We start from the raw sequence: 19,298 nt of genomic DNA on the forward strand, positions 1-19,298 counted from the left end.
TTGGATCGCCGCCGGGGCTTGGTGATGGTGGTAACAGGGCGCGCATCCACATCTCAGTGTCGGCAGGACGATGCTGCAGCTCGTCGATATGGTAGCCCGCAACGTTTTGTGTCTCGCAACGACCTTGCCAATGCCCCGTAGATACTGCAGCGCACGTCGTGTACTTGAGAACGACTCATAGTCTCGCACGTACCGCGTGCGTCCACCGCGATCTCAGCGAAGGTGAGCGAAACAGTCCCGATCGAGATGCATTCACAGGGCGCGATTCCCGTCTCCACCGGGAGCGCGGTCGACGCATTTAGTTCCAATCAATAACAGGCAGTTTAGAAGGTCTACTCGGTCGTCTTGGTCGGCTCGCTTGACACGAGCTGCTTCTTCCAAATCGTCTCGGTTCTGCCTTCGAGGTGCGCGACAAAGCGCGCCGAGACAAAAGAAAGTCGCTGAGGCGGTTGAGGTATTGCACAACGGCCGGGTCCGTATCGTCGGCACCAATCGAGACGACACGGCGCTCAGCCCGACGGCACGCCGCCCGCGCCACGTGCAAATGGCACGACGTCAAGCCACCGCCGCTCGGCAGAATAAAGTTACGCAGCGGCTCCAGATGCTCGTCCATTTCGTCGATCCAGTTTTCGAGGAGCGTGACGTTGATCGGGTCGAACTGGGCGCGGCGGATCTTGCTTTGGCCTGCTGAGCTCAGTGGCGTGGCCACGCTCGCGCCCACGTCAAAGAGGCGCGACTGGATGTCTTCGAGGCGCGAGGCAAACTCAAGGCCGGGTACGAGCGTCGTCTTGAGCTGCAGGTTCTGGAAGTGCGTCAAGGCGACACCGATCTGCGCGTTGAGCTCGTCCGTGTCGCCGAGTGCCATGAATACAGCATCGTCCTTGGGCCGGCGCTCGCCCGAGAAGAGTTGCGACGTACCCTTGTCGCCGGTCTTGGTGTACACCTTCATGGTGCTGACGTGGCGCTGGAGGAAGACGCGGTGGGCGACGAGGGAGGCAAGCGAGACCGCGGGGCGACGGACTCGAGGCGCAAGACTGAAAGCTCGGGCTGCCAGCATCGATATGATTTTATTCGTGGTCGGTGTCGCAGAGCTCTCGGTTTGTATACAACGGCGGCGATGTTTTTAAAATACGCGCCACGCGCCTGGCCCAAAGGCCATTGGCCCGATTTCGACCAATCATCGCGCAGCAACTTGGCGAGGTGAAGCCCCCCGAGGTCGCAAGCCCATCACCAGCGCAACGCGATCGCCTTGACAGAGAGTCGTCAGCGGAGGATTCATTTTTGAAATGAAATGATTTTTCTGCTAAAGGTGGAGGTCGCGGCTCGCACTGTCATGGTTAGAGCCTCCAAGGCACGTACCGGCAGTCGTCGTCTACACACCTCGGATGCACTGACAGAGACGCAGAGATGGCAAATCGGAACCAAACGAGGAGCTCAGCGTAAATCATGGTGGGCGAATGCATTCGAGAACGTGCGCTCGTAGGGCGCGTCGCCGAGCAGCTTGTCTACCTTGTCCACCGCAAGCGGTAAAAAAGCCTTTAACGTTACGTCCACCATCAGCGCGAAAATGACCGAGGTTCGCCGGCTCTGCGTCGTCGTATCGCCCTTCTCGGACCGCTGCTGCTGGCGTCGTCGAAAGAAAGAGCTTAAGAGAGCGCTGCTGCATTTTGATGCGAAGATCGGCGCGAGGTGATTTCGGCGCCCACCGCGTTGTGATTGGTCGAGACGATTTCAGCCAATCAGACGCGATATCTTGATCAGCACCAATCAAATTTGCCAAAACCGCTCGATTGGATAGTGCACCGTTTCGAGAATGCTGCGCTTCGTTCGATCGCGCTTCCTGGCGCCGTCGCCGGTGAGCCATGCGCTGAACCACACATGGGCGCCCCGCGCTGCAGCCAAGCAGCCCGAGCGCGCCCGCGTCGCCCTCGTCGGGCGCACCAACGTCGGCAAGTCGACGCTCTTCAACCGCCTCACCAAGTCCCGCCGGGCCATCGTGCACAACGTGCCTGGCACGACGCGAGACCGCCGCTTTGGCATCGTACGCGCCCATGGCATATTGCATCGCGCTTATGTAAATTAGGGCTACTTGGCCGGTATGGAGTTTGATGTGATCGACACGGGCGGTCTCGCCGATGCGCCTACGGGCAGGTACTCGTCGCACTGTCCATTGTACCGTGGCCTCACGCAGCTCTAGCTTGGAGCAAGGCATGTTGTCGCAAACCGAGCGCGCGCTCCACGAAGCCAACTTGATCTTGTTCTTGGTCGATGGGCGCGAGGGGATCACGGAGATTGACAAGCACTTTGCACGGTACTGCGTCGTGCTGCAGTTGACGCCATGTGCTTCAACCAACGTAGCTGGCTGCGCAAGGCCGACCCCAAGGCGCCGATCCATCTCATTGCCAACAAGCTCGAAGGCGACGCGACGCGGTGGATGCCCAACATTCACGACTGCCACACGCTGGGCATGGGTACACACACATCTATATTGCTTCCTCTCTCGCCACGTGCATGGCCTCATGGGCACGATAGGCGACCCCCTCATCATGTCGGCGGAGCACGGCGAAGGCCTCCCCGACCTCGTGCCTCTGATCGCGCCGATCGTTGACGAGCATGCTGCTGCGTTTGCGATGACGCAAGCGGCAGAAGAAAACGCCGAGGAGATCGACCTCGACGAAGCCAAGGAAGAGCTCGAAAACGTATCTTTGTTCGTAGTGCGACGACGACTTATCTGTGGTGTAGCCGCGCGCGATCAAGCTCGCGATCGTGGGCCGCCCGAATGTCGGCAAGGTACGCTCGCTGAAACGATGTCGATGATGTCATAGCATGGCCACTAGTCGACGCTGCTCAACAAGATTGTGCGCGACGACCGTGTCTTGACGGGCCCCGAGTAGGCGCTGCCCACCTTCCTTTCCAATGCAGAACATGATGATTTAGGCCGGGCGTCACGCGCGACTCGGTCGAAGTGTCGTGGAACTTTCAGAACCGCGAGATCACGCTTGTCGACACGGCGGGCATCCGCAAGTTTAGCAAGGTACACAATCGACGGAATGGTTCATGTCTCACTTTGCACTTTGCAGCGCGACCACTCGAACCAGATTGAAAACCTCTCGGTGCGGGACACGTACGATGCGATTAGCTCGGCGCAGGTTGTCGTCGTCGTCGTTGATGTCAGCGAGGAACACTTGATTCATCTCGACCTCACGATTGCCCAGCGGGTACACACACCATGGTCCACTGCGATGAACGGTCGATCGAACGATGCTGCTAGGTTCTGGACGAAGGCCGTGCGCTCGTGCTCGTTGCCAACAAGTCGGACCTCGTCGAGAACGCGGCAGCCGAGATCGAGCGCATTCGCAAGGAGCTCGATGGGTCGCTGGCCCAGGTACCGTCCCACGTTTCGTACTCTCGTCGCGACCGTGTGCACTGTATACTAGGTCCGTGGCGTGCCCGTGGTCCCCATCAGTGCACTCACGGGCAAGGGCGTCCGTGGTATCCTCCCTGAAGTGTATGTTCTTCGTTATCACAAAAAAGTTGCTTACGCCGGCGTTGTGCCACCATCTTATAGCGTCGAAGCCCACAACCGGTGGGATTTGCGCGTGACCACGGGCCGCCTCAACCGGTGGCTCGCGGCCATGGACCGCCATCACCCGCCGCCGACCGTCAAGGGCAAGCAGCTTAAGGTCAAGTACATGACGCAGGTACGCCATCGTCTCTCTCTCTATAGCATAGGCGCTCACTAGCGACGTAGGTCAAGGCGCGGCCGCCGACCTTTGCCGTGTTTGTCAACCGTCCCGAAGATGTCCCGGAAACGTACCGTCGCTTCCTCCTCAACCAGCTCCGCACCGAGTTTGACATGACGGGCGTGCCTGCGCGTCTCCTCCTTCGCGGCGGCGAAGACAACCCGTACAAGAAGGGCTACGCTCGCGCCAAGCCCATGAACCGCCGCACCAAGAAGCTGCCAACCAAGCCGTCGCCGTCGACCAGTGCCGAGAAGGAGCCTGCCTCGCCCAAGGCAGCATCGTCGTCGGTGCCCAAGGCAGCGGCGTCGTCCGAGAGTCGTCCTAAGCAAACGACCAAGAAGCACCCGAACAAGATGAAGGCCGCCAAGAAGTCGGGCAAGGCCAACATGAGCATGAGCTCGGGACTCGGTCGTCTGCCAAGCAAGACGCTCAAGCCCACGGCGCGTGCGGCGGCGAGCGCGACGCCGTCGCGGGAGCCCAAGCGGTCGGGCGCCAAGACGTCGCCGTCCACCAAGACCAACAAGAAGGAAAAATCCCCGCGCTGGAGTGAGAAACGCAAAGACGCGGCGAAGAAGTCGCAAGGTCTTCGCCCACGCAAGGGGTAATCTTCATAATCAAGTCGTACAGCTGCTGGCGGCGTATCCGCCGCACCCTGCAAAGTTGAAGTTTGTTCGCAAGCAGCGTGACGTGTCGACTTTCTACAGCGCCATTACTCGCAGCCGAGGCGACGATTGGACGACTTTTCGAGAAGTGCTGAGTTGGCAAGGTGGTCGCCACAGCGCATGTCGTATACAGTATATGCATTGTACTGTAGAGGGCCACAGCGTTCCATACCGCAGCGTGAAGGGACTTCGAGTGTCGAATAGACTACTAGTATGTTGAACCGGCCGGTACATTAGGACACGGCAGAGGACAATAATACTCTTTGGCTCGAATTTCGTCGCCAGGATGATGATGTCGTCAGCATGCATTTCATCGTGGCACGGCGATTGCTGCGCCTACCGCTTCCCGTCATCGGCCATGGGACATGCGCCTGCATAGATACACGCGTGGCATAGTGAAGCGTCCGGAAGACACGGACCAGGTGGCGGTGGGCGAGGAAGGCTGGCGGCGTTATCTCGAGGGACTGGACCAACAGTGGCTGCATCGCTGTCGCTCCCTGCATAAAGAGCGACGACGAGGGCTGCCCCTTGGCATGCTATGCACATCGTGTCATCCGAACCCCAGCTAGGTGTCGAGGGTACCTGCACCCAGTATCCCGAGGAAGCTTCCCTCGTTGGTTACGCATCCGGATGCGCCGGATACGTGGCGTCACTAGCGTGAAGGTGTGATGCAAAGGGGCGACGCCGCGCGTTTTCATTGGCGTATAATGTCGCATTTTAACCAATTGCATGCGCCAACGCCAAAACGGCAATCTGGGGCGGATCATTTCCCAATTTGCGTGGTCGCCAAGAAGCCAAGCATGAGCGCCAGCGCCTTCTCGAACCAGGCCTTCAAGGTCAACAGCAAGGACGTCGTCTACTCGGCCGAGGCCATCACGACCAACTACACGTACGCGACGACCCACTTTGAGAACAACGTGGCGACGCCCGTCTCGGAGGAGTACGTCATCACGACGTCGACCAAGGTGCCCAAGCTCGGCGTCATGATCGTCGGCCTCGGCGGCAACAACGGCTCGACGCTCGTCGCCGGCGTGCTCGCCAACAAGCTCGGCCTGACGTGGACGGACAAGGATGGCCTCCACAAGGCCGACTACTTTGGTTCGGTCACGCAGTCGTCGACGGTGCGCCTCGGTACCAACAACAAGGGCGAGGGTGTTTACGTGCCCTTCAAGAACATGCTGCCGATGGTCAACCCCAACGACTTTGTCATTGGCGGCTGGGATATCTCGGGCCACAACCTCGCGGATGCCATGGTGCGCGCCAAGGTCCTCGACTATGACCTCCAGCGCCAGCTCATCCCGCACATGGAGAAGATCAAGCCGCTCCCGTCCATCTACTACCCGGACTTTATCGCGGCCAACCAGGCCGACCGCGCCGACAACGTCCTCCAGGGCTCCAAGCAGGACAACCTCGAGACGATCCGCTCGCACATCCGTGAGTTCAAGAAGTCGAACGGCTGCGACAAGGTCATTGTCTTGTGGTCGGCCAACACGGAGCGCTTCTCGGACATTGTCGAGGGCGTCAACGACTCGGCCGAGAACATCCTTGAGGCCATCAAGGCCGGCGAGGACGAGGTTTCGCCCTCGAGCGTGTTTGCCATTGCGTCGATCCTTGAAGGCGCCTCGTACATCAACGGCAGCCCCCAGAACACGTTCGTTCCGGGTGTCGTCGAGCTTGCCGAGAAGCACAAGGTGTTTATTGGCGGTGACGACTTCAAGTCGGGCCAAACCAAGATGAAGTCGGTCCTCGTCGACTTCCTCGTTGGCGCCGGTATCAAGCCCGTCTCGATTGTCAGCTACAACCATCTCGGCAACAACGACGGCAAGAACTTGTCGGCGCCGCAGCAGTTCCGCTCCAAGGAGATCTCCAAGTCGAACGTCGTCGATGACATGGTCGACTCGAACCGTATCCTCTTCAACGAGGGCGAGCACCCGGACCACTGCGTCGTCATCAAGTACGTCCCGTTCGTCGGCGACTCGAAGCGTGCGATGGACGAGTACACGAGCAAGATCTTCCTCAACGGCACCAACACGATTGTCATGCACAACACGTGCGAAGACTCGCTTCTCGCGACGCCGCTCATCCTCGATCTCGTCATCATTTGCGAGCTCGCGGAGCGTATCCAGATCCAGAAGAAGGGTGCCGCCGAGGCCGAGCGCTTCCATTCGGTGCTCTCGATCCTCAGCTACATGCTCAAGGCGCCGCTGGTGCCCAAGGGCACGCCGATCGTGAACGCGCTCTTTGCCCAGCGCGAGTGCATCATCAACATCCTCCGCGCCTGCCTCGGCCTCCCTGCCGAGAACTACATGCAGCTCGAGAACAAGCTCGCGAGCGAAATCAACAAGCGCCTCTAACTTCTCGGATAGGATATATGGTTCATACATATTTTTATTTCCACTTTGCACTTGGGTTTCTGTTTCCATTTCCCAACATCTGTCAGGTCGATAGACGACTGCCATCTCTCGACCAAAGGAGTCGCCTTGTCTCCCACAGAGCCGAGCACCGAGAGGCGCAGGCATGGGCAGATGGCTGGAGGTGCGTTGGCCGCTGTCACGAGAGCAGACGACGTCGGTTTCGATCCTCATGTGCTGCAGGCCCAAGGCTTTCAAGGTCGAATCTTGACTGGCATCCCACTCGAGTGAGGCGAGGTTTCGGCTCGGTGTCACATGATGGCCACAGTCGACCAGCGATCTATCCTACGCCAGGCGCTTGGGCCGCCACGAGCTCGGTAGCGCCGACCTGTCATTGCGATCGGTCCCTTCTCTCACTTCGTCCATCATCGTCCATGGCACAGGTCGCCCGCCCTGCCAAGACAAGATCCGCCTGATCTGAACGTGCATTTTATTTTCAGACATCTTTAAAATAAAATAAAATAGTACAATTTCGGTCAATTGACTTTGACGAAGACGACGACCATGATGGAGGGCAAGCGCGTCGCGTTGCAGACGTCGGTGGTCGCCGAGTACGCCGGTCGCGTCGAGTGCGTCGTGCACTACTCCATGCGCGTGCTTGTCGGTACGGCGGACGGGAAGCTGGTCTTGTACGACACGCGCAAGGACACGAGCCGCCCGATCGCGTCGCACGAGCTGCCCCATCGCGGCCGCGTGCAGCAAATCCTGGTCGTCCCGCACATCCGCATGGTGCTCGTCCTTGCGAACAACACGGTCACGGTCCACGCGGCCACGGACCTCGAGCTCCTCGCGTCGGACCTGCACCTCGCCAAGGACGTCGTGCACCTCTGCGTCAACCAGCGTGGGCCGCCCCACTTTCGTATCTGCGCCTCGTCCGGCGCCAAGCTCCAGCTGTTCCAGTTCGAGGCGAAGGAGAAGCGGTACCGGTTTCTGCGCGAATTGCCGATTGCGAGAGCGCCCGAGAGCGTCGCGTGGTACCGCAACAAGCTCGTCGTCGGCAGCCGCGATGGCTACGTGCTCATGAACGACAAGACGGGCGAGACGGCGCCGATCAACTTGAGCATGGGTGGTTCCGGCACCGCGGCCATCAAGCTCCTTCCGAACGAAGAGATTGTCGTCGCCGCGATGGACACGGTCGGCGTCTTCATCACGTTTACGGGCGACCCGGTCGAGCGCAACTCGATCTCGTGGTCCAAGCCGCCGTCCGCGATTGAATTCACATCACCGTACATTGTCGCGATGCTTCCGTCCAAGGGCGTCGAGATCCACTCGCTCGCCGACGCGTCGCTCGTCCAGTTCCTCCCGATTCCGCGCATTGCGGCCATCTTTAGCAACGGTATGAAGTGGGACATGGATCCGCGGCCTGTTGGTGACTCGGAGGACGTTGTCGTCGTCGCCCAGCTCAACCCGTCGGGGACGACCTCGATCCTCAAGATCGAGCAGACCCCAATGGACCAGCAAGTGACGGAGCTCCTCGAGCGCGGCAAGATCGAGGACGCGTCGGACCTCATGAAGAAGAGCCTCGCGTCGCTTCCGAGTGACAAGCAGAAGAGCCGCATGCGCCGCTTCCACCGCCAAGTCGCGATCGCCCTCCTCCGCCGCTGCGAGTTTGACAGCGCGGTCGAGTTTGTCTATCGGTCCGGTATGGACCCGCGCGAGTGGCTCTCGTTCTTTCCGGAGCTCTGCGCGCCGAGCTTTGCGTACGAGCCGACGGTGCTGACGCCGGACGTCTTGCCGCGCGGCAATAGCGCAAGCCCTGATATGAAGTCGGTCCTCGCAGTACTGCTTAAAGACCACGCGCACGTGATGGCGCCCGAGATTGCGTCGGCCGGCGCGACCAAGCTGCACCAGCAGGCGACCAAGGCGCTCATGAAGTCGCTCGAGATGATCAAAAAACATGCCAGGTAGCGACAGTGTCGCATCGCGCATCCGAATATAATGCTTGTCTAGCCGGGACCGCAGCGCGTCGAAGGAGTCGCCCTTTGCCACGCCCAATCGGTCCCGCTCGGGCAGCCGCGACCGGGCGTTCTCGTCGCGCTCCAATTCGATCGCGTCGGTGCCAAAGGATCTGCAGCGCGCCGAGGCTGTGGACACGGCGCTGCTGCGTTTGTTCATTCTTTTTCAGCGCTTTCCCGACATTACGACGCTCCTCACGTCGCTGGATGCGCAGGGCGACGGCGCCCACGTCGACATGGGCTCGTCCCAGAGCCTCCTCATGCGTCATCATTTGTACTATGAGCTCGGCCTCTTGTTTGAGCGCCACGGCCGACTCCTCGACGCACTGGACGTCTACGCGCGCATGGGCTCGGGCGAGTACGTTCAGAGCACGGTCGATGACAGCGCGTCCGGGGTTCTCGCGACCGTCGAGCTTTTGCGAACGCTCGACGACCCCGCGCTCGTCTATACCCACTCGGTCTGTTGACGGATTATTGGATTGTATCAAGTTCATACTTTTGTGGCGTAGAAATGGGTGCTCCAGGCCGCGCCGCAAGAGGGGCTGCGCATTTTCACGAGCCGCAAGCCGGGCCTACCCAAGCTCGTCGTGGCCGATGTGGCTGCGCACCTTAAGGCGCACTCGTCGGACGCGTCTGTCGCGGCAAAGTACCTCGAAATCATGGCCGACGAGTCGGGCGGTGGCAAGGGCATCGCGCTCGACATTGAAAACCCCCACCACACGCGCCTCGCGCAAGAGTACCTCGATGAAGTGCTCAAGCTCATCGCCAACGGCGACGTGCCGTCCAAGTCGAATCCTGGCCGCGAACCGGGCGTACACGATCTTGTCGACATGGATGGATACTGAGTGCGTGCCCGTAGGCGTTGGGCGTCGCGCGCAAGCGTTTGCTCAAGTTTCTAAAAGCCCCGGAATCCGCGTACGACGTCTCGGCGCTCATGTCGAAAGTCAAGGCGTCGCCGCTGCGGGCCGAGTTTGTCGTGCTCTGTGGCCGCGGCGGCTTCCACGACGAAGCGCTGCACTCGATGCTGGCGATGAGCGACGACCTCGCCGGCGCCGAAGCCTACTGCGACAAGTACGGGTCGTCGGGCCGCGGTGGCACCAACAAGGCGCTCTTGCTGCTGTTGCAGCTGTGCTTTGCAGACCTCGACAACGTCGACCGTGTCGAGTTTGCCCACCTCGTCATGGTATGTTGTCCTTTTCCTCTTTCGTGCGGTGTGCAATGGCGGAGGTGTAGGCTCGCCACGCCAAGCAGCTGCCGGGTATCACGGCGCTGGAGCTCATTCCGCCGTCGACGCCGCTGGCCAAGGTGACGGATTTCCTCGGGCAGCTTCTGCCGCACAGCGCGCACCAAGTCCGCGATCAAATGCTCGCGCGGAACCTCTCCAACATTTACAACCTCCAAGTGCAGTGCGACCGCGTCGAGCGGATTTCCGAGTCGGTCGAAATTGACGCCAAGACGATCTGCGGCGTGTGCAAGAAGCGCATTGACACGACCATCTTTGCCGTGTACCCCAACGGATCGCTCGTGCACTTTAGCTGCGGCGCCAACGCGAGTATGGAAGTCGACCCCGTCACCGGCATGGACTTTGGCAACTAAACGATCAAGTTCTAATACTCTGGGTTGACGAGCAAGAAACGACCAGTGTGTATGTCATGCCCGTCATCTGACTTGACACTGGAGGGACGAGGGAAGTTTCGGTGCATACCAGAAGGTCGCGTACGCGGTGAAGGACTTTCTCGTGCTCCGGCGACTGACTGGCTCACTGTGGTATACAAACCGCAAGTCGCGCGGGGAGTCCGGATACGGAAGTGGTATCCGTACCCATGCGGTCCGGATACGGCCTTGGAACAACAAGAACTCGCAACAGGGTGTTTCGTTTCCCACGGGCGTCGACGACGACGACGACGACGGCAGCGCGCGGCAACCACGGACGACCTGCTTCCGCGACGACGACCTCATCATCATCCTCTACGTACGTCGACATGGAGGTGATGACCGAGGTAGACAGGCTCGTATATGTAGGCGCGACGAAGCTCGAGGGATGCTGCCTGCGACCGGAGAACGGACCAACGAAGGCAAGAGCTACAACTCGCACGTCCTCGCCATGAGCTCGCGCCCGCTCGCGGTCGTGCCCGAGGTCCGCGACGAAGACATCGATACGACGGTCGTGCCAGGCTTGCCGATTGCCGTCCATCGCATCGAGCGCGACGACAAGTCCGTGGACAAGCAGCAGAAGAACAGCCACTTTGAGAAGCTCAATACGCTCAAGCTGCTCATGGACACGGGCCATCTCTCGGAAGAAGAGTACATGGTACGAGGCATCGACACGACCGACGATGGATACATGGTGCGTGGCTAGGAGCGGAAGACGCAAATCATCAACGAAATGACGGGCACGAGTTCCCAGCGCCGTACGATATGGCAACGTCGTGGCAGCCCGAGGCCTCATTCTCTCTTGTCGTGTCTAGCGGGCGTGCAACGGAAACCCAAGTCGCTGCAGCCTATCATGAAGACTGTCGTGCCCCACAACCCGCCCGACTTTTCCCACCTCCTCAAGGAAAGGGCAGAGAAGCTCAGCTTTGACGCCGACACGCTCGAGTGGAACTCGTGCCATACCATTGTCAAGCTGGACCTCGTCCCATTCGCAACGGGCCAGCTCCGCAACGCCTACTACCTCCAGGTATTCCACTGCCTCTACCTCAAAAATCGGTGGTAAAATGACGATGGGCACGGTATAGGATTTGGGTACAAATGGTGACAACGACGGCAAGCTCTATGTCGCCAAAGTCATTATGGGCGCGGCCGAGCCCAGTGCATATCTATGGTATCCGTGTCACTTTGTGGAAACGGATGGGTGACGCGCCTCCTGTCATTAGCGATGTCGAGATGCAAGCCGTGTGCGCGTACTACGCCAAGCTCTACAACGAGCACGAACCTCCGCTCAAGGTCAAATATGCGAGCTCGTGGCTTCTGAAGGTACATGGTCGACTTGAAGTCCGAGTATTGAGTACGGGTCCATTTAGCTGCGGGATCGACAAGACTTGGTGTGCTCAGTTGAGGAGTACCTTCCCGGCGAGTACGTCAAGTATAGCAACAACAACGGGTTTGTCGGTAAGGAGACAAGCACGACGGAAGAGCGCGAGCGCAACACACCGCAGGTACACTGCCGCACGAGGACTGCAATTGGTGCGAATCAACCCATCTGCAGGCGTTTTCGCACTTTACCTTTGTCTCGTCCGACTTTCGCCTCATGGTCGTCGACATCCAAGGCGTCAATGACAGCTATACGGACCCGCAAATCCACACGGCGGACGGCCGCGGCTTTGGCTCGGGGAACCTCGGGACGCACGGCATGGAAAAGTTCCTCGAGTCCCATCGCTGCAACGAAGTCTGCCGGTACCAACACGAACCTTTGGGGTTGATCACGTCATCCTTGTCAACCTAGGTGGCTCGGTCTCCGTACTCTGAACGAACAGTTCAAACCAGGTGGTACCGCCGCACCACTGTACCGCATGCCGCTCGCCGCGATCAAGAAGTCGACGAGCCGCATCACGGAGGAGCGCAACTCGTTCTCGAGGTCCGTGACCGTTTCGGAGGTGCTCGGAACGACAACCGTCACGTCGGCGTCGCTGCTGACGAACGAGTCGACGCCGTTCCTGTATGGGCGGCCTCCAGAGCCGCCGCAGACGCTTGGGTCGCTCCTCTGGAAGTGCCTGCAGTCCATGTGCTGCTGCCTTGGCGGCGACGCAGCGTAATTTATCAAGACCTCCTCCATCTCCCCGCCGCCATAGACAACGACGACGACTAGAGCCCTTATTAGCGTGTACCATAGCAAACAAACACGTCGTTGACTGTTCATGCTGCTTACACGCTGGGATGCATCGCGTCGCCGCGCAACTGCTCGACGCTATCGTTCGTCTCGTGGCTGTCGCCGGTGGCAACCAATTGCTGCGCTCGCTTGGAGGCTGCTTGCTGGCGCAGCGAAAGGCTCTTGCGCAATGACGCCTCGTCGCCGTTGTTGTCCTGCTTCTTGTCGGCATCGAGCGCTCTTGAACGTACTCGGCGAGAAAGGCGTCCTAACTACCGTGTCAGTGCATCCGCGCGCGATGCTGGACAGCGTACCAGGATCGACGCAATGAAGAGGTTGAGGGTCACAATGACGCCAACGATCCAGTAGCTGATAAAGAAGAACCGCGCGTAGATGGTCGTGACGGCAACGTGACCATCCACGATGACGTACCAGTTGTTGACGACGAGGAGCTCAAAGAGCGTCACCATGCCACTCGGAATGTCGTTAAAGTTGTTGGCAAAGTACCGGTTCACGGTATACGACACCGTCGGATGAGTCAACTCCATGGTGGCCGGCGAGATGCTTCCGCCAAAGAGGTGGTGCCCCAGTAGGGCAAAGAGGTTCATGTTGCAAAAGAGCACGAGAAGGATGTTCTTGCCGACGGGGAGGAGCCGCAGCCACGCCGAGAAGAGCACGCGGTAGCTACACCCGGTAGAGTGAGCATCGATCACCGTAGAGCTCTCTCATACCGTTTGACGGCCATGATGAGCCGCAGGAGACGCAAGCAGCGCACCAAGAGCAGCACTTTGACCATTGTATGGCTGTTGTACGCGTTGGGAATGTAGGCGTAAATGTCGATCGTCAAGGACGTGACCGTGATGAGCGCGTCGAACCGGTTCTTTCCCGAGTGCCAATACTCGCGAGCACCGAGCACGAGCAGCTTGAGAAGCATCTCGAGAAGGAAGAGGCACGAGAAGCACGTCGCGACCAGTTCCCACTGCGACCACGACTCGGACATGGAAAAGTTGTCGATCGCGGTGGTAAACTCGATGACAATCACGACCGCGTTGATGACGAGGAGCGCGTCAAAACCGAGTTCAAAGCGGCGGTGCGTCACGCAGGCGCCTACGCATTATAGTAAAATACAACAGTGACAGTCGGCACGTACAGAGACGTTGATACTGGGGGGATGTCGCCAGTGCTGGAAGAAACCGGTCGACTTCGCTCGGCTTGGGGCGGTGAAGGCGCATGTAGACGCGGACGACGTCGCAAAGATCGATAAACTGCGCCAAGTACACACGGCCGTCGTCGTTGGCATCGAGTTCGTGGAAGAGGTCCCGCATGTGACGCTCTTTGAGCGCCTTGACGACCTTGTACTGGTTGAGCTCGGTGAAGAAGCACACGAGAAGGTCCATCGCAATGTACGCGTCGTCGTTCTCGTCGGCGGCGGCGGCGGCATGTCTTTTCTGTACGGCGGCGAGCTTTGACGAGGAGCCGGTCACGGTTGGCGGCGTGTGTGGCTGCCTCGCGGGCCGCGACCCACTGAAAGTTGGAAAACACTTGGGCCAAAATGACGTTCATGAGGAAGAAGAGCCCGAAAAACACAAAGCAGATAAAGAAGAGTGCGTTCGCGCGGTGCATCGCGTACGCAGGCATCATGACGTCGGGAAAATTCGCCGTTGTGAGAAGAATGAGCAGTTGCCACGACGACTCGACAAACGACGACGTGATGACGGCTACACGACGAGTTGCTCAGCAAGGCGGCGGACGGCAGTGTACCTTGGGGCGTGTCACGGAAGAGAATCGTCGCGAGCCAGCCGCAAAAGAGCACGTAGATGCCCACGAGGCAGAGGAGGTTGCCGACTTCGCCAAGCACAAAGTAGAGCTTTTGGTACGTCCCTCGCGCGGATCGAGAGGACGAAATGAAGATCAAGAGACGAAGAAACGATGCGACGCGGCCTGCATCGGCAAAGTTACCGGCGAGGCGCACGACAACGTTGACGGTCGCGGCCATGTACAACAGCGAGACAGCGAGCCTAATCCGACTGAGAGAGCTGTGAAGCGGAGAGAGAAATGTACCGATCTTGGCGCGCCGCGTACTTGCGTTTGAGCGACGCGAGGAGGAGGATATCGTTGCCCCAAATGACTGCGAGACACGCGACTTCGACCGCCATCGACTGCCGGCCCGAGAGCCAAATCGTGCCAAACGTCAGCGGCGTCGTGGCGTCGTCGGGGTCGCCGCACGGGTGGTCTCCACCCTTGGTGCACCAATACGGCGTCTCAATGTACGAGAGCGAGAGAAGGACGGTGACGGCGAGCCAGCGCACGTAGCGTAGCCGGTAGTAGAGCTTTAGCAGCTGCACGGCTCGTAAGGTGGCGTCTGGATGCGGCTTCTCATACCCGCGGACGGCGTCTTCGACGAGCCAAGCGGCCTTGGTGACCCGATGGCGGTCCTCGGGCCCGAGCTCGAGCAGCGGTTGCTGGAGCATCCTTGACTAAATTTGACACTGCCACGTTGCTGATCGCAAGATCGGGTGTCGATCCTAATTAGGCACCTCGGACATCATCATCTCCATCATCATCGCTGTCTCTTGATGGACGAAGGCAACTCGCATAGCCGCAGTGCGCAGGCTATTGCTGGATACTGCTTTGGAGCAGAGGAATGTGCGCTGCTTTCTTGAAGGCATGATGATGACGAGAAACCCTCTTCATGGCTCCATGGATTGTCGTGTTGGTAGTGAAGTACGGATTCGCATTCACAGGCAGGCGAATGACAGCTCACAATAGTATCGTCCCCTTCTACTGCAGGACACACGGTAGACAGACAAATCGCACACATCAGGCTGGTGCTTCCTCAGTAAGGCCGCCTGTGTTGCAGCGAAGGCTGATAGGGTTGGATCCTAAATAGGACATTTATTGGGATGTGCACTCCACATCCAGGCATCCAGCCACATCGAGCCACATCACAGCTGTTGTGGTCATTGTTGTCTCCATATCTTCTTGCTGCTCGCACCTTTAGCGTAAAAGACCAACGATTAATACGAGTAAACGAATCTTTGTCGTTATCGATGTCGCGTTATGCGCAGGAAGCGAGCTGCACCGACTACGTGGATAAGCGCAAATGGACGGCTCGTAAGGCATGTCATCTCGCGCCTGACATCTGATTCTAAAAATGGATGGCTCGCGTGACTCGCCTCTGGCTCCAAGGTCAAATGTTCGCGACATCGGAACGCCACTGTGTATCATGTAGATCGAGGTGTTAAACTACGTAACGTTAGCTAGTACGATGCTCTTTGTTGCTGTCACGGCGATGGCAGGGACGTGTGGGCCAAGGGGCTGCGGGTGTCGCTGATTGCTAGCGGCTTGAGGACGCTCATTTGACGTTGGTTTGAAGCAAACTCCAACGCGAACGCATCCTACGCATCGCATGTAAGAAGCCATCGCCACAGGTACACTGCGTACCAGAATCGAAGCAACAAAGAGGTTGAGGGTCAAGATCACGCCGAGGAGCCAGAACGCGATGAAAAAGAACCGCGCGTAGATCGACGTCACGAGCACGTGACCCTCGGCGATGACGAACCAATTGTTGACGACGAGAAGCTCGAAAAGCGTCACCATACCGCTCGGAATGTCGTTGAAGTTGTTGGCCGCGTACCCACTCGTCGTGTAGCTCGAGGCCGGAAACTCGCTGTTCATGCGACTCGGCGAGATCTTTCCGCCAAAGAGCACGTGTCCGAGCGCTGCAAAGAGGTTCATGTTGCAAAAGAGCACGAGAAGCAAGCTCTTGCCCACGGGTAGGAGTCGCAGCCACGTGAGGAAGATGACGCGGTAGTGGGAGATGTTCATGATGAGCCGAAGAATCCGAAGACAGCGCGTCGTTAATAGCACCTTGACCATCATGTGGTCGTTGTACGCATTGGGGATGTAGGCGTAGACATCGATGATCAGCGACGTCACGGTGATGAGTGCGTCAAAGCGGTTGCGACCGTCATCCCAGTACGCGCTGGCGCCGTAGACGAGCAGCTTGCAGAGCATTTCGAGCACGTACACAAGGGAGAAGCCCGAGTCGACGAGCTCCCAGTTGCGCAAGCCGGTCGCATGTGCCGGCGTCGCAAACTCGATCATAATAACCAATGCGTTGAGGACAAGGAGGACGTCGATACTGAGCTCAAAGAACCGATGCTGCACCATGCTGCCTATCGAGATGCGCGATGAGAGACGGAAGGCGAGGATGACGTACAAAACGCGCGAAAGCAATGCGTCGACGCCAGGCGCGGGCACCAGCGCTGCACCTCGGACGGCTGGTGCAACCGAGCGCGCGTCGTCGCCAGCATGACCTCGCAAAGGCGTGTAAAGTCGTGTCTCGCAATGAGCCCGAGACCCTTGACATCCAGCTCCTCCACAATCAAGAGGCGATGGCTCTGCGTTGTACGTGGTGCCGCACGGTACCGCTGCAACTCGAGCAGCAGTTGATGGCACAAGGCAACGTCGAGGCTCGCGCCGGCCTCACTATCGAGCGGGCGTCGACGTGGCGAGGTCGAGAACATGAGCGTTTGTTTCTCTTGCAGAGGGGACGGCGGTGGCCGCATGCTGCTGAGGATATCGTACGCCTCGGTAAGCATGCGCTGGCGGTTGTCGTCGAGGTCGATCGCTTCAGACGATGCGATTTGCTGGTAGTTGGAGAAAATCTGGGCGAGGATGACGTTGAGAAGGAAGAAGAGCCCAAAGCAGAGGAAGAAGATGAAGAAGGATGCTTGCCACCGGCTCTTGTTGTACGCGGGCAACATGACATCGGGAAAGTTGGCGGTGGTCAGCAAAATCAGCATCTGCCACGACGACTCGACGTACGTCGACATGGTGCCGCCTAATCGAGTGCGCGTGAGATGCGACGGTACCGTACAAATCGGAGTCAAACCTTCGGCGGTGTCTTGAAAGAGGATCGTGGCGAGCCAGCCAAAGAAACACACGTACACCGCGACGAGACTTAGGATGTGCTGGACCTTGTTGAGCACAGCAAACATTTTGAGGTACGTGCTCCGGACAGTCTGAAATGTTAGCACAAAAATCCCGAGTCGCAAGAAGAGCGCGATTTGTGCTGCCACGTCACCGAGGAAAAGGCGGTTCATGCACGCAGCGATCGTGAGCAGCAGCACCATGACGCTAGCCCCTTGTCGTCAACCTTTTTCACCAAAGTACCTAAACCTACCGATCGCGCCGAGCGGCAAAGTGGCGCCGAAGGGCGACCACGAGAAGAAGATCACTTACACCGACGACGCCGAGGCAGCTCAGCTCGACCAGCAACGCCGTCGACCGCGACAGCGTCGGCAGGTTAAAAGTCAGCGGCGTTACAGGCGCACCGGGGTCTCCGCACGGCGCGCGGGCGTCGACACCACGGCACCAAAAGGGCACTTCCACGTACGAGAGAAGGAGGAGGAGGAGCACCGCGAGCCGCCGGGGGTAATACAGCCGGTACGAGAGGTTAAAGCATGCCACGTTGACAGACTGCGAGCAGTCGGGGTGCGGGCGAGCGATGCCAGCGAACGCGTCCTCGACGAGCCATGCCGCCTCGCGCACCTTGGCCGCCTCGTCCATCGGTTACACTGAATCCGGTTTCGGGCTTGTCCGCACTTGATCGAGTGTCATGCCATTCAAAGCGTACATTAGCGGGTGGTGCAGCTTGAGAGCCCACTGATGCGAGGCTGCGGAACGCGTGCAATTGAGTTGAGAGCCAGGGCGGCCTTGAGCAATGCTAGAAGCTGCACCCTCAACGTATGGAAAAAGGCGCGATTAGTTCGATGGAATTGGCGTGCGCGATGCTGGCGGATGCTGGGACGACACGCCACTGCATGCGGTTGAGCTCGCGTACAATGTGTAGGTCTGGCCAAGGGTGCATAGAATAGTACACTTCTTCACGTGGTGTACACTGGGCTCGGCGCGACCGGATTTATTTCCGGCTTTTGGAGTCGAAGCGGTTACGGGCAGGTCCAGTTACAGTCCTCCAAGAGGTCGAGCATGGACGGGATGACGACGTATGAAGACAAGGTTGACGCTATCGGGTCGCCGCGGACAGCGTACCCCCGCGCGGCCAAGCACTTCCGCCATGCGGTCCAGAGCCCTCGGCGCCAGACCGAGGCCGACATTCTCAACAAGCAGCAGCTTCTCGAGATCCAGGTTCGCTGCTCGTCTCATCCTCTTGTGCTCATGTCGAGCTGCAGCGCTTGCGCGATCAAATGGCCGAGATGCAACTCCAGGTGCAAGCACTCACGACCGAGCGCGACAGTGCGGTCCAAGGCCGGGCGAAGAAGCCGGCGCGGTCCATGGCGCCGTCCATGTTTTCCGTGACGGACGATGGCCCGCGCGAGCGTCACGTCGCCGCGGGTCTCGGGCGCCACGTGAGCATTGCGACCAGCAACGTGCTTCGGGCGATTCCCAAGCAAATTCCGAACCGCGTCGCCGCGCGTGTGAGCGAGGTACAGGCGCGCACGAGTGCGCGCACCTCAGACGCCACATGTAATAGGCGTTTACGAACCCACTCAAGGCGATCCAATACCTCAACTCGTTCGAGTTTAGCACGGATCTGCTCGCGCTCGCGCAGCAAGTGGCGACGATCTTTGAAAGCGAAGCGCGCTGCGTGACCATGGAGGTAGATCACTTGGAGGAGGATGCGTACCACGTGCGCGCACTTGAAACCATGCATGGATAGAGTCCCGTGTATGTGTTTGGTGACATTCACGGCA

At 59.1% G+C, this 19,298-nt stretch overlaps 7 protein-coding genes and 1 pseudogene across 8 annotated transcripts; 5 read left to right on the forward strand and 3 right to left on the reverse strand.

The window, feature by feature from the left end:
• Positions 1-332: 332 nt before the first annotated feature.
• Positions 333-949, reverse strand: SPRG_06220 (ATP:cob(I)alamin adenosyltransferase; annotated as a pseudogene; the record flags this gene model as incomplete). The annotated part of the gene is made up of 1 exon: positions 333-949.
• An 864-nt stretch (positions 950-1,813) lies between these two features.
• SPRG_06221 (hypothetical protein) lies at positions 1,814-4,348 on the forward strand (the record flags this gene model as incomplete). Its single annotated transcript, XM_012345610.1, has 13 exons — positions 1,814-2,041; positions 2,084-2,151; positions 2,198-2,311; positions 2,359-2,471; positions 2,533-2,699; positions 2,743-2,790; positions 2,838-2,890; positions 2,938-3,034; positions 3,081-3,218; positions 3,272-3,385; positions 3,438-3,508; positions 3,569-3,701; positions 3,752-4,348. The coding sequence occupies 13 exons, from the start codon at positions 1,814-1,816 to the stop codon at positions 4,346-4,348; spliced, it is 1,941 nt and encodes a 646-aa protein (XP_012201000.1).
• An 826-nt stretch (positions 4,349-5,174) lies between these two features.
• SPRG_06222 (inositol-3-phosphate synthase) lies at positions 5,175-6,809 on the forward strand. Its single transcript, XM_012345611.1, has one exon. It carries the CDS (start codon positions 5,206-5,208, stop codon positions 6,757-6,759), a length of 1,554 nt encoding a protein of 517 aa, XP_012201001.1. The 5' UTR covers positions 5,175-5,205; the 3' UTR covers positions 6,760-6,809.
• A 480-nt stretch (positions 6,810-7,289) lies between these two features.
• Positions 7,290-10,433, forward strand: SPRG_06223 (hypothetical protein). The gene is made up of 5 exons (XM_012345612.1): positions 7,290-8,720; positions 8,767-9,229; positions 9,281-9,583; positions 9,631-9,954; positions 10,005-10,433. The coding sequence occupies exons 1-5, from the start codon at positions 7,321-7,323 to the stop codon at positions 10,365-10,367; spliced, it is 2,853 nt and encodes a 950-aa protein (XP_012201002.1). The 5' UTR covers positions 7,290-7,320; the 3' UTR covers positions 10,368-10,433.
• A 197-nt stretch (positions 10,434-10,630) lies between these two features.
• On the forward strand, positions 10,631-12,552 carry SPRG_06224 (hypothetical protein). Its single transcript, XM_012345613.1, has 9 exons — positions 10,631-10,743; positions 10,794-11,082; positions 11,131-11,182; positions 11,240-11,451; positions 11,510-11,595; positions 11,648-11,747; positions 11,795-11,929; positions 11,980-12,167; positions 12,217-12,552. Exons 2-9 carry the CDS (start codon positions 10,813-10,815, stop codon positions 12,524-12,526), a joined length of 1,353 nt encoding a protein of 450 aa, XP_012201003.1. The 5' UTR covers positions 10,631-10,743; positions 10,794-10,812; the 3' UTR covers positions 12,527-12,552.
• Positions 12,553-12,635: 83 nt separating this feature from the next.
• On the reverse strand, positions 12,636-15,050 carry SPRG_06225 (hypothetical protein; the record flags this gene model as incomplete). The annotated part of the gene is made up of 7 exons (XM_012345614.1): positions 12,636-12,800; positions 12,894-13,263; positions 13,311-13,686; positions 13,730-14,027; positions 14,050-14,297; positions 14,341-14,597; positions 14,641-15,050. The coding sequence occupies 7 exons, from the start codon at positions 15,048-15,050 to the stop codon at positions 12,636-12,638; spliced, it is 2,124 nt and encodes a 707-aa protein (XP_012201004.1).
• An 813-nt stretch (positions 15,051-15,863) lies between these two features.
• SPRG_06226 (hypothetical protein) lies at positions 15,864-18,179 on the reverse strand (the record flags this gene model as incomplete). Its single annotated transcript, XM_012345615.1, has 6 exons — positions 17,768-18,179; positions 17,477-17,721; positions 17,137-17,425; positions 16,802-17,055; positions 16,024-16,757; positions 15,864-15,977 (listed from the first exon to the last, which is right to left on the reverse strand). Exons 1-6 carry the CDS (start codon positions 18,151-18,153, stop codon positions 15,864-15,866), a joined length of 2,022 nt encoding a protein of 673 aa, XP_012201005.1. The 5' UTR covers positions 18,154-18,179.
• Positions 18,180-18,559: 380 nt separating this feature from the next.
• On the forward strand, positions 18,560-19,264 carry SPRG_06227 (hypothetical protein; the record flags this gene model as incomplete). Its single annotated transcript, XM_012345616.1, has 3 exons — positions 18,560-18,732; positions 18,777-19,031; positions 19,079-19,264. Exons 1-3 carry the CDS (start codon positions 18,574-18,576, stop codon positions 19,262-19,264), a joined length of 600 nt encoding a protein of 199 aa, XP_012201006.1. The 5' UTR covers positions 18,560-18,573.
• Between the last annotated feature and the right edge of the window lie 34 nt (positions 19,265-19,298).

Source organism: Saprolegnia parasitica (assembly GCF_000151545.1).
Source record: "Saprolegnia parasitica CBS 223.65 unplaced genomic scaffold supercont2.24, whole genome shotgun sequence".
NCBI classification, from domain to species: Eukaryota; Oomycota; class Saprolegniomycetes; order Saprolegniales; family Saprolegniaceae; genus Saprolegnia; species Saprolegnia parasitica.

What these genes read in the sequence shown, in the direction of transcription:
- SPRG_06222 (XM_012345611.1), top strand. Translation starts at nt 5,206, where the DNA reads ATGAGCGCCAGCGCCTTCTCGAACCAGGCCTTCAAGGTCAACAGCAAG.
- SPRG_06223 (XM_012345612.1), top strand. Translation starts at nt 7,321, where the DNA reads ATGATGGAGGGCAAGCGCGTCGCGTTGCAGACGTCGGTGGTCGCCGAG. An exon ending in ATGATCAAAAAACATGCCAG is followed by an intron (nt 8,721 to 8,766) that starts GTAGCGACAGTG and finishes ATGCTTGTCTAG; the next exon opens with CCGGGACCGCAGCGCGTCGA. An exon ending in CGCTCGTCTATACCCACTCG is followed by an intron (nt 9,230 to 9,280) that starts GTCTGTTGACGG and finishes TTTGTGGCGTAG; the next exon opens with AAATGGGTGCTCCAGGCCGC.
- SPRG_06224 (XM_012345613.1), top strand. Translation starts at nt 10,813, where the DNA reads ATGCTGCCTGCGACCGGAGAACGGACCAACGAAGGCAAGAGCTACAAC. An exon ending in CGAGCTCGTGGCTTCTGAAG is followed by an intron (nt 11,748 to 11,794) that starts GTACATGGTCGA and finishes GGGTCCATTTAG; the next exon opens with CTGCGGGATCGACAAGACTT. An exon ending in GCGAGCGCAACACACCGCAG is followed by an intron (nt 11,930 to 11,979) that starts GTACACTGCCGC and finishes ACCCATCTGCAG; the next exon opens with GCGTTTTCGCACTTTACCTT.